Source organism: Eretmochelys imbricata, chromosome 1 (genome assembly GCF_965152235.1).
Source record: "Eretmochelys imbricata isolate rEreImb1 chromosome 1, rEreImb1.hap1, whole genome shotgun sequence".
NCBI classification, from domain to species: Eukaryota; Metazoa; Chordata; order Testudines; family Cheloniidae; genus Eretmochelys; species Eretmochelys imbricata.
In genome coordinates this window covers 268,217,106-268,234,454 of record NC_135572.1, presented here as the reverse complement: position 1 = coordinate 268,234,454, position 17,349 = coordinate 268,217,106, and the positions used below count along the sequence as shown (strand labels likewise).

The following is a 17,349-nucleotide window of genomic DNA, read 5'->3' as shown; positions in this document are numbered from 1 at the left end:
AACTTCAGGGCTAAGGGTGAACCATTCAAGCAATGTATGTTTGCTGATGAGGTTTTAAAGAAAATCACACCAGTGAACTGGTGGAAGTCACTTAAGTACTTTAAATTCAGAGACTGTTGAAGTGATAATCTCACTTTTAACAGCAGTAGCTTCTTCTGCCAGTGTACAAAGAATATTTTCTTCCTTTGGACTAATTCCAAATTGAGAAATTGTTTGGGACCTGAAAAAGCAGGAAAGCTTGTTTGTCTTTTCCAGATTATGAACAAACAGGAAAATGAAGGCGAAGATGACTGAGTTAGCTGCAGAAGCCAGTATTTTAAGTTCCTCATGTTGACCTGGCTGACAGTCAATTTAATTTTTCTTTTTTAATATATTATTTAACTATTTTAGTTAAAAATTAACAAAAACAAACCTGATTTTAAAAAACTTGAATGTTTAACTAAATTCAAAAATTCATATGCTAGTTTTGTTAAAATATTATATGTTTGCTGTTGAAGAAAAAAATCCAGCATACATAACGTTGTTGTTTTAGTTAAATAAAAATTTAGATGTCTGTCTGGTGATGTTCTCTTCCTAATACAGCATGGCAAGAAAAGCCTCCAATATTAATGATTAACCTGTTGAATTGGAGATATTTATGAAGTCATTGGGAGGTTGACTATCTGCTTCAATTACCTTTGGTAAATGAAACAACAAAAAAATCATTCATTTTCTGATATAGCTGCAAAACTAATCTGAAAAGTTTTCAAAATAAATCACTTAAATTTATAGTGTGTACCTTCTAAAAATGAAATCTACATCTCTGAGTTGTGAAGAATATGTATTAAGGTTATAACAACCAACAAGAATGCCCTTTTATGTAGAAATCCATGATTAAATCGAGTCTTCCTGACTAGTGATTTAAATCAAATCCACCCTGAAATATATCATTTGCCAAGATTCTCACTTCTGAAGAATACAAAATGGTTGTCTCAGGAGAATAGCACTAAGTATTAACCAAAAATATGACGTGAACTTGAGCAAGGATAACGGCATTCTGTTTTGTTTTTAATGACAGGTAAAGTCAAATTGAAACCCAAATCTTCAAAGTCTTTTACAGCCAAATGATAGTAAACAAACACCAGACAATGTTCAAACTTTGAAAGGAAAATCCTAAAGTCAACCAAATTAGTAGTCCTAAAACCAGCAATGATTTTGCGTTCGCACATTTTACAGACAGATCCCATTGGACTGAGGGACCAAATATGAACAGATTCAGGAAATTGAGTTCAGCAATACTACTTTGTGTGTACTTACGTACATGACAGAGTCACAGCTCATTTAATATTCATATGCAGTTGCCCCAAGATGTACATTGTCTGCAGACTGTAGAGGCCGCTTTGGCTCTGACCAAATCAGCAGTGGCATGGCTTGGCCACTGACTAGCAACTCAAGAACCTGGTGTCAAAACTAAGGAAGTGGAGTCAGCTTTCTGACACACTGAGTCTTCTGCAACCTAACTATCTCTTTCACCCAGAATGCACCAAAGATCTGACCAAAGTAGGGGAGTATGCACACATTTGACCACCACCAATGTAATGATTTGTGATCTCTAGAGAAATCATGGCACCCTCCCAAATACAGAAGTTACTACATGATGGAAACAGGCACTCCGGTTTAAGGTCGGAAGCAAAGCACAAAAGTCACCAATACCCAGGAAGCGACCTTCAGTGTTAGGGTCGTTCAGAAGGATCCTTCATTAGGTTAATCTGGGGATCCATTAATACCCTGTGTTCACAGGTAAAGTGAAGATGTAGAGAAGAGGGAACGTTTCACCCTAAGAGTTCAACGATGCATTACTGAGACATCTGACCTATTTTTAATTAGGCCATATCCAAAAGGTTACCCACAAAAATAGTATTAGAGTGGAGTAGCCTCAAGGTGCAAAGAAGATATGCAACAGTTCTCTTATGAGCTGCACCAACAGCAGACACTTCTGCTATGCCCAAAGGTCCTTTTGTCAGCTAATGCCCATGCAACCATAGAACTCATCTGTGAAAGAAAAACATCCCATGAAATGTTACCATATCAGGAACCACATCGTGAGCAAGATACAGACTGAACAAGTTGCTTCAATCCCACAGTCTTTCACAGACCGAATATGGTCAAAACCATAACCCTCATAAGCCAACAATGGCCAATTTGTCTCATCACTCAATTCACAATGCCCTCATATACCATAAGACAAGAGAACACACAACAGCCCTAACCTCTCACCGATGCTGCCAGATGCTAACACACCTCTCTTACAGCAACCACAGCTTTCCTGCACTACCTTGAGTGCACAGAGTCTTCTCCTATCTTGGTCCATTATTAATATCTGGATGTTCACTGACACCACCAAGAACTTGCACTGCTACGGTTCACCTTAAACTTTCTTAGATCTCAACTTGTTGGAAGTATCTGCACACCAGGGGATACACATTTGTCAGCTCCAGTCAGACGAAACCTTCTGACCTTACAATGGGATGGTAGTTATTCCCTGCTGGCACTAACCAAGGTATAGACCAGGAGGTCTCAGTCATGCACTGAATGTGATGCTTTTTTACTTTCATAGTGTGTGAGTCATCTCTTCAGGGGATCCTGGCTATCCTGTGTTAATATAGATCATTTTGGTACTGCATGGGTTTTATGGGTTTTCCAGTCTGCAGCACGTCCAGGCATTCAGCCTGGGAGCAGTTTTCCTCCTACCAGTCACTTGGAGACTCACCTGACACCTAGGTGGCCTTAAGTTATTCAAATTCATACATTACTGTCAGACATTACTGTAACACTGTTGCAAAAAAAAGCTAACATCATTCTGGGATGTATTGGCAGGAGTATTGTAATTCTTCCGCTCTACTCTGCGCTGATTAGGCCTCAGCTGGAGTACTGTGTCCAGTTCTGGGCTCCACATTTCAGGAAAGATGTGGACAAATTGGAGAAAATCCAGAGAAGAGCAAAAAAATGATTTAAGGTCTAGAAAACATAACCTATGAGGGAAGATTGAAAAAATTGAGTTTGTTTAGTCTGGAGAAGAGAATATTGAGAGGGGACATAATTTTCAAGTACATAAAAGGTTGTTACAAGGAGCAGGGAGAAAAATTGTTCTTCTTAACCTCTGAGGAGTGCAAGCAGCAATGGGCTTAAATTGCAGAAAAGGCGGTTTAGGTCGGACATTAGGAAAAACTTCCTGTCAGGGTGGTTAAGCACTGGAATAAATTGCCTAGGGAGGTTGTGGAATCTCCATCATTGGGGATTTTTAAGAGCAGGTTGGACAAACACCTGTCAGGGATGGTCTAGATAATACTTAGTCCTGCCTTGAGCGCAGGGGACTGGACTAGATGACCTCCTGAGGTCCCTTCCAGTTCTGTGATTACTAACCAAGATCCTGAAGGTGAATTTGACCTTTGATGTACTAGGAACTGAGTGCCCTAGCATCTCAAAGTTGTCCTATTTAAGGTGGAAAACAGTATCTCTAACATTATTTATATTGCAGTAATGCCAGAGACAGACCAGGACCACATTGAAAAAGGCACTGTACAAACAGAAAACAAAAATGGTCCCTATCACAAGGAGTTTACATTCTTACCAAAATATATCCTTACTGATTACATAGCAGAGAAGCAAAACTTCAAATGGGCTGAGGCACTCTATGCTAGTCCCTCTCTCATGTTTTCTGGCTCAGGTGAATCTCATTCAGATTAGAAAACTGGAGGAAGTTCTCCTCACTTCATCAAGATTAGTCTTACTTGTTTCTGAAAGACTATTAATAGGCCCTTCTACCAAGTTTCTGGGTGATTAGCTTCTAACAGAGGATGGAATAAACCCAGTTTTTTTGGAACTTGCACCAGAGGCCTCCAGATACCTGAGAAGGTTTTTGACCTCATAGCCTAAATGTGTTCTGCAGATGGGAATCAATGGCCTCAAAGTAGTCGATCTTCAAAGAATAGGTGCTTTAATTGAAAGGACAGTGTTTTGTGTGGACAGAAATGCCTGAAGGATCTTGGCACAGAAGCTGTATAAGATGATAGAACATGCAAGGTAAGCCTTGAGGCAGATTCTTTTAGCAGGTAAGACAGGGCCTTGAGGCTTCAGTCTAGATCCCCCTTTATATGCAATGGGAAGAGAGATGAATCAAAGTGGGACTTCAAAGAATGATCATCCTTCTGAACAACCCATCAGCAGTCCTGATATGCATCAGTAAATCGGACTATGGAATAGCTCTGTCTGAAGTATAAAATGAATTAACGAGTGGACAAGGCTTGATACCAGCGCTTCTCTCTGCTTTGTCCAATAGACACTTCAAGCAGCACTGTCTTGTACTTGGCACACTCAGTCTTCCACATCAGGCAAAACTATCAACAAGCGCTCAATATTCCATGCAGAATGCCCCATCAGGATACCAACTCTAGAGCCCTGCAAGCATTAACAGGTCCACCTCAAAGCTTTACCATCAACACTGACTGCTGGGTGCCACACAATGCAGGCTACTGCATATGAAACATATGGCATTTCTTTTGTGCTTTCAGGCAGAAGCAATGGCCATGAAATGCTGAGATCAAGATATTCTCTACAGAGAGACCTGAAAGCTATCCAGGAGAAGGCCTAGAAGCAAGAAAGAAAACACCAATCCAAGCACCAAAGTGTAACCAGCTATTTGGGTTCACAGTGAAGCAACTAGACTGGGGATCCAAGAATGGAAGCTCATGACCTGAAGTACCCTCCAAAAAGATAAGCTAAGAAGACAGTGAGCCAAGGATCCTCACAAGGCAAAACACACTTAGATGCCCTGAACAACTTAGTTCAATACCCTGAAACAAAGATAAAGATAAAATGTCAAATAAACCCAAGGAAGAGGTAAAACAAAGTGCTACCAACAAGCTCTGGAAGTTACAATGTCAGGGACTAAAGGTCTCCTTATGGGGAGACAAAATGACTCTTTCAAGGAGAGATGTGACACAAAAAGAACCTCAGCCAGGGAGGGACTGAAGAAAACCGAAGCAACAAGAAATTGGACTGCAGTGAAGAGCAACTACTTTGGTTGAAGGGGCAAAGCTTTTGTGGGAAGCTCCATCACTGACTGATCAAGGAAAGGACTGGAAATTTCAGGTGGTAGCCATTAGAAGTTCAGGTGGAATGTGACCGCCAGTAGATGCTCTGCTGTTCTTTGGGGACAAAATAAAACCTTTAACATTTGCAGAGTTCCACCCTGTTCTGTCTAGGAAACATTCAGGAGTGAGGATTCTACCAAATGATATTTAGAAATGGTCAGTGTTATAAACCCCATTAAGGGCAAATAAATGAGTCCAATAGCATTTTCATTGTAAACCCCTCTGAAGCAACAAGCTTCAAGCTGAAATTTAGTGTACAAGGACTTTGTCTGATAGTTTTTTTCCTACTTTTTTTTAAAAAAATTGTGGAGCCATTTTTAATTAGAGGGCAACCAGAGATTAACTATACCACTGCTGTATTTAAACAGAATCCAATAATCTGATTTAAGATCAAATACAGGCAGAAATTCAAACAAGACCTAAAAAAGTACAAGATTCAGATTCAGAGCCCCAAAAGCTACGGAGTTCAGTTACACATCAAACCTCACAACATCCTAGGATGCTAGTCCCTAAACAACCAGAAGTAACTTCATTTCTTTGTGCCTAGAATACGAAAACTTGATCCAAAGCTGCAATTTTTTTTTCCTGCATCTGTTTCAGGAAGCTATAACCTTTTTGCTTTAATACACCATTTGTATTTTGGAAACTCCAAGAGCCTCTGGCATTAGGCTTTTAATTCTCCTCACTGTAAGAAATTGTGGTTTTTGCTTCACCTTACCACCACATCACACCCCGAAAAGCCCACTTTAATGCAGTATTCATGTGCATTCTGCCTCAAGGAACTCAAAGGGAAAATAAGACGCCTGAATTCAAAGTTTGGGACTGCAAGCAAAATCCTACCCAACAGTTGTGCCTAACCAGAACAACTTTTTAATACCTCATGTCAGGGTGATCAGAATCATTGAAAGTCTACAAATGGAAGCGTGTAAGCCATTTTAGGAGAGTAAAGCAAGCGTTTCAGACAGAGGCTCGTAGCCGCAACCCAAAGTTTGTTGGTGAAAATGTCGAACTTAGTGGCAGATGTACATATCACCTCATCCACCAGGTTGGGGTTTTTGTGTTTGTTTTTTTTTTTTTTTGGGGGGGGGGGGAGATTGTCACACATTTGATATAATTAATTTGCAAGGGGCAAGATGTCAAGTAAATGTTATAAAAAAGACCATTTATTGCTATAGCCCCAATCTGAAAAGAATGCATCTTGGGGCTTATTCTTCGCGCAAATTCTTACACTGTGTAATTTGGATATATCCCACATTCCCTGATCGGAGTGCAGATTCTATGCCAAGTACCACACAGCTCTTCCTCAAAAGAAAACCTTCCATTTTCCTCAGAACAGTGATCTGAAAGTTCACTGAGGGCCTGATCCAAAGCCCACTGAAGTCAATAGAAAGACTCTGACTTCAAAATGGGCTTTGGATCAGTGCCACAATCAAGAGCACTAAAACTACTGAGCCATCTGATTCAAAGAGGTTGTAACCCAGTTTCCATCCTGTTTTTATTCTGGATTTGACATCTGGAGAACTTTACTGCTTTTACATTAAACTGATTGATATATTAAAGTTTTGTTACTAATTGGTCACTAAAATATTTTGAAATAAAATGTTGAAGGTTTACAAATGATTGAGAGTGCTTTTCACCAACATGAGCTAGGGAGACATTTCAGCTCATTCACCATTCTGAAAGCGATTAGCAATAACTTTTTAAACTTCCCCCTTTAGTTACCTGAGTAAATCTAGCAGATTTTAAAATACACAATGCAAATCCTCTACATTAGTTTTACTTAGTGACTACTGGCCCAAGTTATAAACAACATGAGGGGCCTTGGACATTAATAGTTAATAATGGCCCCAATATACCAAAGTAAATGCCTAGCTTAACAACAACTCAATCATTTTGTTAATCAATTTATTGTCTAGTACATTCCCCAGTCAAGGATGTGCCACCAATATATAGCAAAAAGAAAAGGAGTACTTGTGGCACCATAGAGACTAATCACTTTACTTGAGCATAAGCTTTCGTGAGCTACAGCTCACTTCATCGGAAAGCTTATACTCAAATAAATTGGTTAGTCTCTGTGGTGCCACAAGTACTCCTTTTCTTTTTGCGAATACAGACTAACATGGCTGCTACTCTGAAACCTGTCAATATATAGCATAAGCTTTGTAAAACTAGACTGATTCAAAATAATACTCAGCCTAAGAATATATAAGCTTCAGACAGGAATTTCATTTGTACAGTTTTAACAAGTTTTGAAATACTTACATATTTGAAAACTGCTGTATTACTGAAGAGTCAATTTTCTGAGCACTATGGGCCCTAGTACGAGTTGAAATTAGAGGTGAATGAGCCTATTTTAGCATACTAACATTGTGGACCACCAGAAGAAAGCACAATGAAGCAACCATTCACTATTATGCCAGAAAGGATGCGTTTCCTACCTAGAATACCAAAAAAAAAAAAAAACAGCAGGCCGCAGGGATATGCTGGCCGCCGTTTCCCGCAGCTCCCATTGACCGGAAATGGCGAACCGCGGGCACAGGGAGCTGTGCCTCCAGATGGTCAACACAAACATGTCTCGCGGCCTGTCAGCAGATTACCCTGATGGGCCGCGTGCCGAAGGTTTCCGACCCCCATCTACAGTCACTATACATTTTAGAAATTCGTCTGTAGGAGAATCACCATGGCTCACTCTCACTCATGCTTCCCAGCATCACCCGCAGAGACTTGTAATTAATCTGGTCCTGAAGTCCAGCATCCTGTTGGAAAAATCCTAAATGCAGGAAGAGAGCTAATATAGGCATAGTTTTGCACTGGTCCTGTGGAAAAGGACAGGAGGACAAAAGAGAAAAACTTCTCTTGCCATTGTACCTCACACAAGCAGTGGTGAATCCCCTGTACTACTGCTGCTCCTGCACATACCATTTTACAACAGGAGAAGTAGAGAGAATCTAACTAGTGCCACATCAATTCCACATCTCTCCTGATGCAAATGTAACTGAGATAACTCCACAACTGGCTGAGTTACCCACTACAATTCCTCCATCTAAAAATGGTAGCTGTTCAGAATTCTTGGAAAAATGAAAAAGTGCCAACATTTTCTTTAAAAAAAAATCATACAACAAAAGCATAGCTGAAGACAGTTATTTGTATATGACAAAGTAAAGCCTTCAAAATACACAAAGATTCAGAGACATTTGTAATTTTGTGCTGTGATTCATATAACAATCTAACATCAGGAAACATGCTTTAAGGAAGAAATATCGGATCATGCCCATGGACATGTTATTTACCACTTAGCAAATAAGAAGGTTCCTGTGTATAAAATAATGATTTACGTCTTGCTTGTCGCATTCATGTATCCAAATTCAGTGGGATCACGATGTTTTGCATGTCACTGACTACAACCATATGCAGAGACAGATGTATTTTACTTCAACCTGCTGCTACAGTTTTGGTAAAGCCTGAGAAGCCAAATCCTTGGAGACCCATATAAGTAGTTTAAGCTGACAGGTAAACAAATCAGCAAAATTACTTAGTTTGTCAGATAAAAAATCTAAATGACTTTGGGCTCAATCTCCACAGAGGGGCACTGGTTAATGTGCAGAGAAAGATTAAAGTAAGATCATTACATCAATAGAGCATGCACTGGAAGACCATCCCACTGAAGCATGAAAGCAAGTCATGGAGGAGAGACTAGAGACAACCAACCAGAAGCGCGGGGGGGGGGGGGGGGGGGGGGGGGGGGGAGACGACTTGCAATAGATATACTTGTAAGTCCCATTAAATCCACTGGCAGAGAAAGACTGCTGTACACTTTGGACATAGCAATCCATAGCAAAGAGCCAGAATTCTTCCAATAGTATACTTAATCTTCCCCCCAGCACCCAACCCACACACATTAGTAGGGAAAAAAAATTTCTACACAAGAGTTTTAACGAAGAATTGATTACGGATCTGAACTGATAGCTCCTTTTAGGCAGAGTTAAGGATTCAGCCTGAAAGAGATCATTTAACAAGAGACCATCTCAACCACATCTACTTAAAATTAACTAGGTTTTGTTGGAATCTAGCATCTAAAATTCCTGAATGCCTAGGGACCTCTTGAGTTTATATATTACACACAATTTCCATAGACCTTTAACTTATGGTGTATATAGTTTTTATTTAAAAAATTTGTAGAACATTTCAAGTTTACATACGCAATTCAGTGTGTAGGAAAAAAGATAAATAGTTGTAGGTATCATAAGATTAGGAATGGAATGCAAGGTTGTGAAGTCTGCAGGATCATTGATTTTTGAATCAACCATCATAGAAATATCAAGTTACTGTTCTTCTCAAAAATCTTATTCTAACCTTGACAGTCCACTTGACTACAAACTAGAAATTATTTCAGTTCCCTCAATTGTTTACTGTTGATTAAAATAATTGCCAACTGTAATACAATATGTATTACATTATTTTCTACCTGTCCAACCCCCAAATTAAGGGTTCTTTTTAACAACTGACACCATTAACACTTCAAAAAACAAAAACAGGAAAGAGAAAAACTAGAACTGGGTCTCACCAGAAAAGGTAATAAATCTAGTTTTTAAAATAATTTCTACAATTTAAATATACGAAATGATTTCAGGTCTTAGTTTTGGGGTTTTTTTAAAATGAATTCTCTAATTTTTCAGGTACCAGAACAAGCAGTTTTAGTGAAAAATACATTTAAGTTATAAAAATAAAGATTTCCAAGTGAATTCTTGACAATTGCCTACAGCTTCGTTGCTGATGGACAGTATTTTATAGTAAAGGGTGTGGAAGATGTGTGACTTTGTGATAGGGCACAGGAACATGAGTCAAGAGACCCAGGTTCTATTCCTGGCTCTGTCGCTTACCTGTTACATGGTCATGAACAAGTCACTTCACCTCACCTTCCTCTGCTCCCTCTCCCTACCCTTTGCATATCTTGTCTACTGAGACTGTAAACTCTTTGAAGCAGGACTGTAACTTTAGAGTCTGTACAATGTCTAGCACAGTCTCAGTTGCACAATTGTAATACAAGTAAAAATAGTTTTATTTGCTATAATACAAAAACTTTGTAAGTTATCTGATTATACAATCTATTAAAGAGGCAGCAAATGAAAATAAGGTGAACTGCAACAGACAGACTCACCCAAGTTTCAGAGAGAAAGAGCACATGTAAAATTGAAAGGGGGGGAACTCAGGATTAAGATCTGATTGCTGTGCAAGGGGGCAGGAGTTAGACGTGAAAGGAGAGAAGGCTAGAAAGAAAAAAGTGAGGTCAAACAAATGGAGAGAAACTCCAAGAAGGAGCCTGAAAACTGGGTAGAGACTTTTTATCAATTTCTGAAATAGACAGGGAGCCAGGTTAAAATTTGAGGTGATGAGTTTCTAATGAAGAAACAACCTTCCACATTTTAAAGTCAATGAAAATTAATTTTTCTATTACAGTAATCTAGATGACAGAAGATGAGAATATGAATCATTTTTATAAGAGGAGCAAGTCCTGAAGATTTTCAATATGAGAAATGTATACACCTTGGATACGAGGGTTGCAGAAGAATTAAGGGTCAAGATGAGAACAAATCAAGATTTATAAAAAATGGATACCAAGTGGAAGGGAGATCAAGGGAGTGTACATTTGGCTGTAAGGGCTGCTGTTAATCAACAGAATCTGATTTTTGGATATGCCTAGCCGAAGGACACTAAATTCCATACTCTGCTACTACAAATCTGTATATTAACAGTTCTCAAGAAATGAGAGAGTTGTTTAATATTTTACAACTAACTTACATTTCAAACAATATTTTTTTATCCAACAACCAAAAGATACGTACAGTATTACAATGTTATAACGTTTATCAAGGAATACAAAGTTCAAGATATCCTCTCCAATATATAACACCATTTAACACCCCTGATTAATGGAAGGAAATCTTGCCCAAAATGAACTTAAAAAAATATTTGGTATTTCTGAAGACTATTTGGGATGCTAAATTTACATAAAGCACTTGTCAAGCATTTCATTACAGTATTAATGAAAATGGAAGACTTTTACTCCAAAGCCTAGACTACACAGAGAAAGGTTTGCTGGGTATACATATACCAGCAGAATCTGAGTGAAAGCTGCATCTACGCTTTTTTAGCAGTGTTTCTGCTAATACAGCTTATACCAGGTCCCCAAATGAAATACACTATATCAGCAAAAGCACTTTTATGAAGGAATGTCCATGTCTACACAAAGGCTTTCGCAGGGACATAAATGTCATCAAAAAAATCTTACCTGATATTGCTTATAATAGCAGAAGTTTCTAGCATAGACCTGGCCCAAGTGTTCAGAATTAGCATTCTTTGCAGAACTCAACTTACGGCTTCACATGTACAGACAGGTATCAGTCCTCCTTCCCACCAATTTTTGTCAACTGTTCACAATGAAGCGGTACCAGTACTTTTGTAACTACTGAGAAAATCTAAGATGTTCAGCTCCTAAAGTCAAGAGTTTTTAAGGGATGCATTAAGAATTACAAGGGATGACAAAACAAGATGTAAAGTTTAACCATTAATTTACTAGAAGAAAAACCATTCACAATATCAAGATTTTTTTTATACTCCTCAGTATCCAGGAGAAACAGTATTTTAGTGTTGGCAAATGATATGAACCTGTAGTTAAACACTTGAGCTGGCTTGTAATACAGTATTCCCTTCCTGCTTCTTCTTCCCCCGGACAAGGAATTTAGCCTTTATTAGAATTTATTTTTATAAATATTATTATTTATTATTATGTTTTATATAAAACATTTTTAAACTGTAAAAGCTCTTAAGTTATACCACATTCTGTGGCTTCAGAGTAAATATTGCTTTCAAAACAGGAGAGAAATAACAGCCAAGGCTTCTTAGAAAGAGATCCAGCACTGCGACACAGTGGGGAAGAAGCGACTGGATGAGCAGAGAAGTGAGGTTTACTAGTGCAACCCCATGTGAACACCTTTTGAATTCTCCCAATGCATTTTGTGTTCTGAAACAGAATCCCAATACCTTCCTTTTTTGTGTGCATTCTGAAAATGAACTAACTAAATACTCTTGGTACGTAACACACACACAATTGTGGATGAATTATAGACCAAGTCTTGGCTTCTGTATGATGAAAATATTTGACATCTGCTAGTTTCAGCTCTAGCAACTCAACTAGACTCACCACTGCTCTTAGGTCTCCAATCTGCCAAATCCATATTTTAAATTAACACTGAACCAAATAAGCCAACAGTGAGAAATATACAAAAAGAATCCCCTTCACGCTTGCAAGCAAAGCGAAATGGCCACAACAATTTAGAAATTTCTGACACCTCACTTTATGAGCACAATCAAGTTCACAAGCTAATATTTAGATTACTGCAAAAAACAAAAACAAAAAAAAAAAGTAATGTTTCTAGTAAATAATTAAGGTAAGTTCAAAAGCATGATACAACAATTATCCTAGGAGTGGGGCAACACAACCCATTCTATAGCTGGGACCTACCACACCACACTACACAACACATCACTAATTTAAAGTTACTTCGGGAAAAGAAAGGGAAAAAGCCTTAAGATATAGTAAAAACTGGAGTTGTGGTGTTTATGGAAACAAGTTATTGACATGAGACAAAAAACAGTCAAGCAATGGAAGTGAAGGAATATAACCCGCAAATGATGGGTTTTGACTTAAAGAAACACTGTAATATTCAACTTTACAAGATACATGTGCTTCTGAGATGAAGGCATAATTATGTCCAGGTAACAAACATAGTACTGTGCCTCAAAGCCCACAATGTTAATATGTTACTTAACATGAGAACCCAGGGTAAAGAAGTCTTCATCAATAACTATTGAGTGTAATTTCATATGAAAAAATTGACACTATCCAAAGCCTTTGCATTATCTGTTGAATTAAGTAAAGTTTGAGTTTATACAAGTCTTATGAAGAAAGTACATTCTGTTTTGTCCAGTATTATGTCACATCTGAATTCCTAAGAAATAGTTAAAATATCCATAGTAAGTGTTTGACTATACCTATACAATGATTCCTCAACTATTAAGTCACTCAATACTCCTGATTAAAATGCTTACATATTATTAAATATATTGAATACCTGCACTTGTTAAATAGAAATAAGCTCCTTGTAGCCTGGCACAACTAATGTTTTTATACTTTCAATCAGATGCATAAAAAGTTTCCACCTGTCCAGTTATTCTAAACAGCATCCTGATCCACACATAAAAAGCCTGAAGTCAAACTTGGACCTTTCTACACAATTGAAGGGGGGAAAATTATATGATTTTGAACTAAAACAATTCCCTGTTGAATTATCAACTTGACAGGGAAAGGAAATATATGAAGGCTACTGAATTCAAGTACTTGCTTTCTAAGTAATGCTAAAAATCAACCACTGGGTCTGACAGGAGAGAAGTTCCTCTTCCTCCACCCCATCTCCCTCTTCTATTAGAGACTAGACCTGTTGATTTTGGGACAGAAATGTATCACCCCCCTTTCACAGTCTCTGTAACTCTGCCTATGCCTTAATGTGCTCTAAAAGTTCTCAGCAAACTTCTTTTTTAAATTACACACCAATTAAAACTTCATTATTCCAGAAGAAAAGATCAGCAAAAAAACTTTTTAATTAACGTGATTCCAGTTAAACCAGTGCACAACTGAAAGCTAGACATTTAAACATCTTGTTTACTGTCTGATGGCCACCCATTTTTTACTTATTTTCCTGGTAGCTCAAACAATTACAATGAACAAGAAAACTGGTGCCGACAAGGAACAACCTTAACTAGCCAATGTATAGCAGGAGGAGACAGACAGAGTTGGGGAGTCCCCAAAGTTTTCCTTTGGCTTAGATCTAAAAGCAAGTTTTGAGAAACAACTAGGGGCAGGCTGCTCAGTACTCTCAAAGCAAAATGATACCAAATACTTACCTGCTTCTTAATAAGAGGCAGTGAAAAGAAGAACAGCTTATTATTGTTAATTTCCAGTACAACCAGTTTACATTTGCTGGAGATTGGAACACCTAAAATTTACACCCTCTAGCTTGATTTCAGAGCAACTATGGATTGTTCCTCCCTACAAAACCACTGTTAAAAATCTTTGCAAGATTACAAAGAACAAGCCCCGTTCATCTTCACAACCCAATAAACATACATGGGAATTTCAGACATTTTGGCCTCACAGCAAAGAAATGGGAGATGCAAAATGAACTGCGCTCCATATTGATTCTTAATGCAAATAAGATGAAACGCTATGTGTTTGCATGAAGATAAAAAAGATCTTAAAAAGCCTTACAAATCACTAAAACCTGCAGTCTAGGTCTTTAAAAACTAAGACTAAGCTAAATTTCTAACAAAAAACAGAACCATTCTTCCTCAGAGAAAGACCAGGTGAGAAAGGGTGAAGGGAAAAGGTAAAAAAAATAAATAGAATAACCAGAATGCAAACAAGGGATAAAATGAGGAATGGAAGAGAATTCATTCCCTTGTTCAGAAAAAAATGTGATGTAAAGTCCTTACATATAACCCAACAAACATTAAGAGACAGATGTGTGTGTATACACATGCACACAGTTAAGACTGATGAAGAGAATGCTTGTGTACACTATTTTATGCCTATCTCTCTATATATATTTCTCTTAATCTGACTAAAGAACTTGATATAATTATTACAACGAAAAGGATAAAAATGGTAGAATTGTTAGTCTCTCTGCAAATGGCCATATGCATAATAAACCAAACAGCTTTCCTCTCAATCACGTCCAACAAATAAAGGGCAAGAGCAATTAAATACCCACCGAGGAGATTAATACACATAGGTGCAGAGGAAAAAGGGGTGCAAATGGGAAGACAGGAAGGGGGAGGGAAGAAGTAGAGCTGGAGAAAAAAGAGGGGGAAAAGAAGGGGAGAGAAAGGGTTCTAGGTGTACAGCTGGGATATGCAGGGGTCTGGGCCCCTGATACTGACCTGTGCCGTCGCTTGCGGACACGGAGAGCGCCGGTGAGGAGAGTTTAGGCCGCTTGGCTGAAGGCGGGCCCGGCTCCACCACATTCTCGGCCATTTTTAATTCTTTTTAGACAAACACAACGAGGAGAGAGACGGGGGATCCCCAAAATCTTCGCCTTCCTCTCGGGCCCCCGACTCAGCTGAAGACTAAGGAGAGCGAGCGACGGATCTGGAGGACGCGGGGGTCCAAGTTCCCCTTTTTCTGCCCCTCGGATTCGGTCTCTGGTAGGGTGGCACCGGCTCAGCGGGGGGGAAGGTGGGGGGTAGGGTGGGGAAGAGGCCTTTTCCCCCGGGCCACGGGCAGAGGGGACGGGAAGAACACGGAAAGCGCCCCCGCCAGAAAATAAAAAGGAGAGAAGAAGCTGGTGGGCTTTTAGTCAAATTAATCCCGGCTGTTGTGCTGCTGGTGCTTCCTCATCTCTGCCACCATCATCTTCATCCTCCGGGGGGTCTCCTCCTCCTGCTGCCGCCTCACCGCCGCCATCAGCCTCTTCCTCCTCGGCGTCGTTCTCCTCCTCCTCATCGCCACAAGGAGGCGGGCGAAGGAGGGGAGAGGAGGAGGAAAAAGGAGAGAGAGAAAAAAAATCACCCTCCTCTAGCAGCTCCTTCCCTGTCCAACACCACCCTGCAAATAAAAAAAAAACACCCACCGCCCGCGAAGGGGCTGGAGGGGACGAAGACAGCGCGTGTGCGGGGTCCCCAGCTCCCCCTGCTTCTTCCTCGCCAGGCACTAATGGCTGCAGAGAGGGGAGCTGGAAGGATGAGGAGGGTGAGGATAAGTCCCAGGAGTCTCCGCTTCACATCTTGTTGTGCGGGGAAGGAGGAGGGGTTGTTGTCCTGATGGAGGCAACGCCGATCCCGAGATGGGGGTGCAGGGGCGGGTTTCAGCGCCCCCTCCGCTCTCTCGCTCAGCCCGAGGAGCCGGGTGCCCCCCAGAGCAAGCGGAGGGACCGATCCCAAAGCAGGAGGAGGAGGAGGAGGAAGAAGCAGCCGGCCCCTCCCCCCTTCTCTCGCGCTACCTTCCCCCTCCCGAGTGGCTGAGGATGGTTATTAGCGCTGGGTTTGGGCAGGGCAGGGCAAGGCAGGGGGTGTTGGGCTCCTCTCTTCCCCCCACTCCCTGCGCTCGGCGATGGTCACTCTCCGCCTCTCCCACCGCCGCTCAGGCGCTGCTAGGACGCCCTCTCGCCTCCGCCATAGGGGGCGGGGGCCCCAACGGGGGTCCAGACGCCTCCCAAAATACCGGCCCAAGAGGGGGAAATCTCCCCCTTATGGATAAAACAGACCGCGGGGGGGGTCTCCTCTGCTCCGGGGCGGGGTTGGACGGGGCTTGGAGCGAGGAGGCCGAGCGCGCAGGCTCCCTACTGCCCCTGCCTGGCTCTCGGCGGCTGGCTGCGGGGCTGGTGTGATGTATGTGGGGGATGCGTCTCGGACTCTCTCTTCTCTCCCCGTTCCCCGCCCGGGCCCCTGGGTCTCTCTGCGCTGCCCGCCCCCTGGCTCGCCCCGTCCGGCTCGGTCTCTCTCGCCCTCCCTCAGTCGCTCACACACAAACAAAATGGCGGCTGTTGTTTCTTCACTCTCCCGAGTCCTCACAGGGAAGCGAGCGGCGGCGGCGGCCGGAAATGAGCCAAGAGAAAAAGGAGGCGGGGCTAGGGGTGGGGGCGGAGCCATGCGGAGCTCGCACTCACAATGGAACGCGGGGGTTGGGGGCTAGAATAGGGGGGGAGAATCGGGGGCGGGGCCAGCTGAAGTCACGAGACCAGGCCGACCACTCAGCGTGCGTTGCTCATCGGTCCCTTCCGCAAACTCCCTCACCTCCGCCCCTTAAAGGGGAAGGAGGACGAGGGGGAAAAACCATTTCTCTTCCCCCCACCCACACGGTGTATTATTAGTCGGCCGAAAAGTGCAGCGCGGTGGTTGCTTGGGACAGGCCTGTTGCAATCCTACAGCTGAGGCGGGGGTGGGGGGGGAGAGGACGCAACCTGAAGCAGGCAGCTCCTCTGCTGCACAGCGGGGCGGGGGCACGACAGCCCGCGGTGCGGCTCTCCCTGCACGGCATACACTGCATAGACAAAGGCCCCACAGCTAAGCCCCTGGATTTGGGAGGGGAAGGTTTCTCAGGTGGAAGCAGAGCAGTACTTGGCCCATTTTCTACGCAGGTTCCTACACAGACAGCTGGGTATAG

The 17,349-nt window shown here is 41.4% G+C and overlaps 1 protein-coding gene across 3 annotated transcripts in view; it reads right to left on the bottom strand.

Moving 5' to 3' along the window:
• Positions 1-16,759, bottom strand: part of EP300 (EP300 lysine acetyltransferase) — a 132,863-nt gene extending 116,104 nt beyond the window's left edge. For 2 of the 3 annotated variants that reach the window (XM_077830522.1, XM_077830530.1), the window contains exon 1: positions 15,129-16,759. In XM_077830522.1, coding sequence (XP_077686648.1) covers positions 15,129-15,222 — 94 coding nt within the window. In that variant the 5' untranslated portion in view covers positions 15,223-16,759. The remainder of the gene's footprint in view (positions 1-15,128) is intronic. The other variant, XM_077830540.1, reaches the window with a different exon arrangement.
• Between the last annotated feature and the right edge of the window lie 590 nt (positions 16,760-17,349).